This window comes from Priapulus caudatus, unplaced genomic scaffold (genome assembly GCF_000485595.1).
Source record: "Priapulus caudatus unplaced genomic scaffold, Priapulus_caudatus-5.0.1 Scaffold2784, whole genome shotgun sequence".
Lineage (NCBI taxonomy): Eukaryota > Metazoa > Priapulida > Priapulimorpha > Priapulimorphida > Priapulidae > Priapulus > Priapulus caudatus.
This window is the reverse complement of record NW_014579845.1, coordinates 16,369-19,089: the sequence shown is the minus strand read 5'-3', so window position 1 is coordinate 19,089 and position 2,721 is coordinate 16,369. Positions and strand designations below refer to the sequence as shown.

General features: G+C 45.6%; 1 protein-coding gene across 1 annotated transcript in view; it reads right to left on the bottom strand.

The window, feature by feature from the left end:
* Positions 1-2,721, bottom strand: part of LOC106819055 (leucine-rich repeat-containing protein 45-like) — a 10,276-nt gene that overhangs the window by 5,849 nt on the left and 1,706 nt on the right. The window contains exons 4-6 of the mRNA XM_014823716.1: positions 1,632-1,764; positions 502-680; positions 32-198 (exon numbers count right to left, since the gene is read on the bottom strand). Of these exons, the coding sequence (XP_014679202.1) occupies positions 32-198; positions 502-680; positions 1,632-1,764 (479 nt within the window). The remainder of the gene's footprint in view (positions 1-31; positions 199-501; positions 681-1,631; positions 1,765-2,721) is intronic.

The window sequence follows — 2,721 nt, the reverse complement described above, 5'->3', positions numbered from 1 at the left end:
GCGTGCGGACGCGCGCGCGGTGCTCGTCCACCAGGGCGCGCCGGTCGGCGTTGGCGGCGACGAGCGTCTGCAACGCGGCGACGACATCCGCCGGGATGCCGTTGCCGGCAACGTCCATCCTCGTCAGAGTCTTGTTCGTTTCCATGGCAACGAGCAGCGCGCGTCCGCCGGTGATGCCGACGTTGTTCCATCGCAGATCTGCAGATTCTAACTATTATTGTTCTGATACATTAGAATACCGTTACTAGCCTCAAAACTAGTCTTAACATTAGTCTTAACATTACCTTTTTCTCGTGGACCATTGACAGACGCATGTTAAGGTTGCGAGTTTCTCATGCACAGTAAATAGAAGTCCGATCCACGAGAACAAGGTTAACTAATTTTGTGTCTGACGACGGGCGTCCGTAATCAACGGGAAACAACAAGTCGAAGCCACTCTCAACGTTGCCTCCTCGTTATTGACGATCGACAATCGTTAATAACGAGGCCTCGATGACTCACCCAGCGTGAGGAGACTCGTGTTGCGTCGGAGAGCAGACGCTAGCTCGGCGGCGCAGTCGTGCGACAGCTGGTTGCTGCGAAGGTCGAGTCGCTCGAGCGTAGCATTGACCCCGAGAGATTCTGCGAAGGTCGCGAACGAGTTATCGAGGATCCCCAACACGTTCCACTCCAGCAACAAACTGCAACATACAACATATGGTAAGACATGACATTGCAACATACAACAATAACAGCAACATACGATGTGACAGCAACATACAACATAACAGCAACATGTGACATGACGAGTTATCGAGGATTCCCAACACGTTCCACTCCAGCAACAAGCTGCAACATATGACATTGCAATATACGACACGACGGCAACACATAATGTGACGGCAACATACGTTGTGACGGAAACACACGACTAGAAGTGAATAATAATAGATTATATATTATCTCTTATTATTCACTCCTGATAGGACATGATGGCAACATATGACGTAACCGCAACATATGGCAGGAATTACTTATATTAATGTGGCAGCATTCAGTATCACATGATATTAGGTTCAAGTGATTCCATTCAGTACTGCAATTTGCAGTAGTGCATGCACACCACTCATGCAACTACAAATGTCACAACATGCATTAGACTATGATAGAACTAAGGCTACAACTCTAAGCGAAATGCTAAAATTGATAATAATTGATCAAAATGCGTTGTCAAACAATTACACTATGATTGAGTAAATGCTGTGTGCGTTAATTTGGTGGATGGTGGTATACTGACTTCCCTTCTAAATGCCAATTAATCACTGGTTAAATGCCGCGGCTCATAAATATTTGATACTTAACGATTTCGAAAGAGGTTATTACATGTACATGCTAATGAAACCTGCGCCAAATTATTAAACATTTACAAGCACTTTGCCTTTGTTACAGTTTTCCGAGAAAACTCGTGTTAATGCACATCTTGCATTTTTTTCTATTTGCGAGAGTTTCACTGCATCTCCTCTCTCTCTCACTCTCTCTCTCTCTCTCTCTCTCTCTCTCTCTCTCTCTCTCTCTCTCTCTCTCTCTCTCGCTCTCTCTCGCTCTCGCTCGCTCTCCCCCTCTCTCTACCTCTTTCTTTGCAGTAGACTCACGTTTTCAGGTGTTTGTTAGTGCGTAGGAGTCCAGCGAGAGACACGGCACCGGCACCACGAATGTTGTTCCCCTTCAGAGACAGCGTTGTCAGCGAGGCAGTAGACATCAGTCCGCGAGCGATCGCCACCACTCCTGCAACACAGCGTGGTGACCGGATCAGATCTCGGCGAGGCACTGGCTGAGCTTCTACGAAGGCCAAGAGTTCTACGTGGCTCTCCCTAAGCCAGGAGCTCGTGTGTCAGAAACAAAATTAGTCTCGACATTGCATTTTTCTCGTGGCCGGACCACTGATAGCCGCACGGTAAAGTTACAAGTTTCGCGCACGCAGTGCATCGAAGTCCGGTCTACGAGAAAAAGTTAATGTTAAGACTAATTTTGTTTTTGACAACAGGCCTTTCGATTTTACTCCCCCCTCCTCCTCTGCTGTCTCACAATGATAGATATAGTGGCCTATCTCAGCTCTGCCAGCGTAGTTTCGGCTAACGCACAAGCCTGCCGCGGCAGTAGGGGCCGCATCATTCATTCATGAGCATTAATAAATTATTGTCCGTGTTGGCTGGTTAGTAATACGATGATGGGAAGACTCATCACACAAACGCCTTGCTGTCATGGTTAGGTACACTTCCCTTAATAGGACAAGATGCTGAACGCATTATCGGAGATTACCACGAAAGACCCACAGTTAGGTTCACATTAATAACATAAGGAGTGAATAATAATAGATCTATTATTATTCACTCCTGATAATTATGGATAAAATTGTGTGACGGACGGTGGTGGGTAAAATATGTGACCGTCGCTTTTCCCACACCCATCGGAATACAATTACCCGCTACCAGTGACAGTTGTGGTAACTGTTGCTAAGACAACAGGTGATGACATGAACCTATAATTGTTATTTATCTGAGTGTAATATTACATATATGTTGCCCTAAAACCTACATGTAGGTATGAGATAGGTTGGATGCACACATATATATACTGTGTAAAGTATTTTTTTCTTGAAAAACAGCCAACATCATGCCCTATCATAAATCATGTTTAGCTAATTACATCCAACAAGTGCCGCATAGCGACAGCGCTCATCTA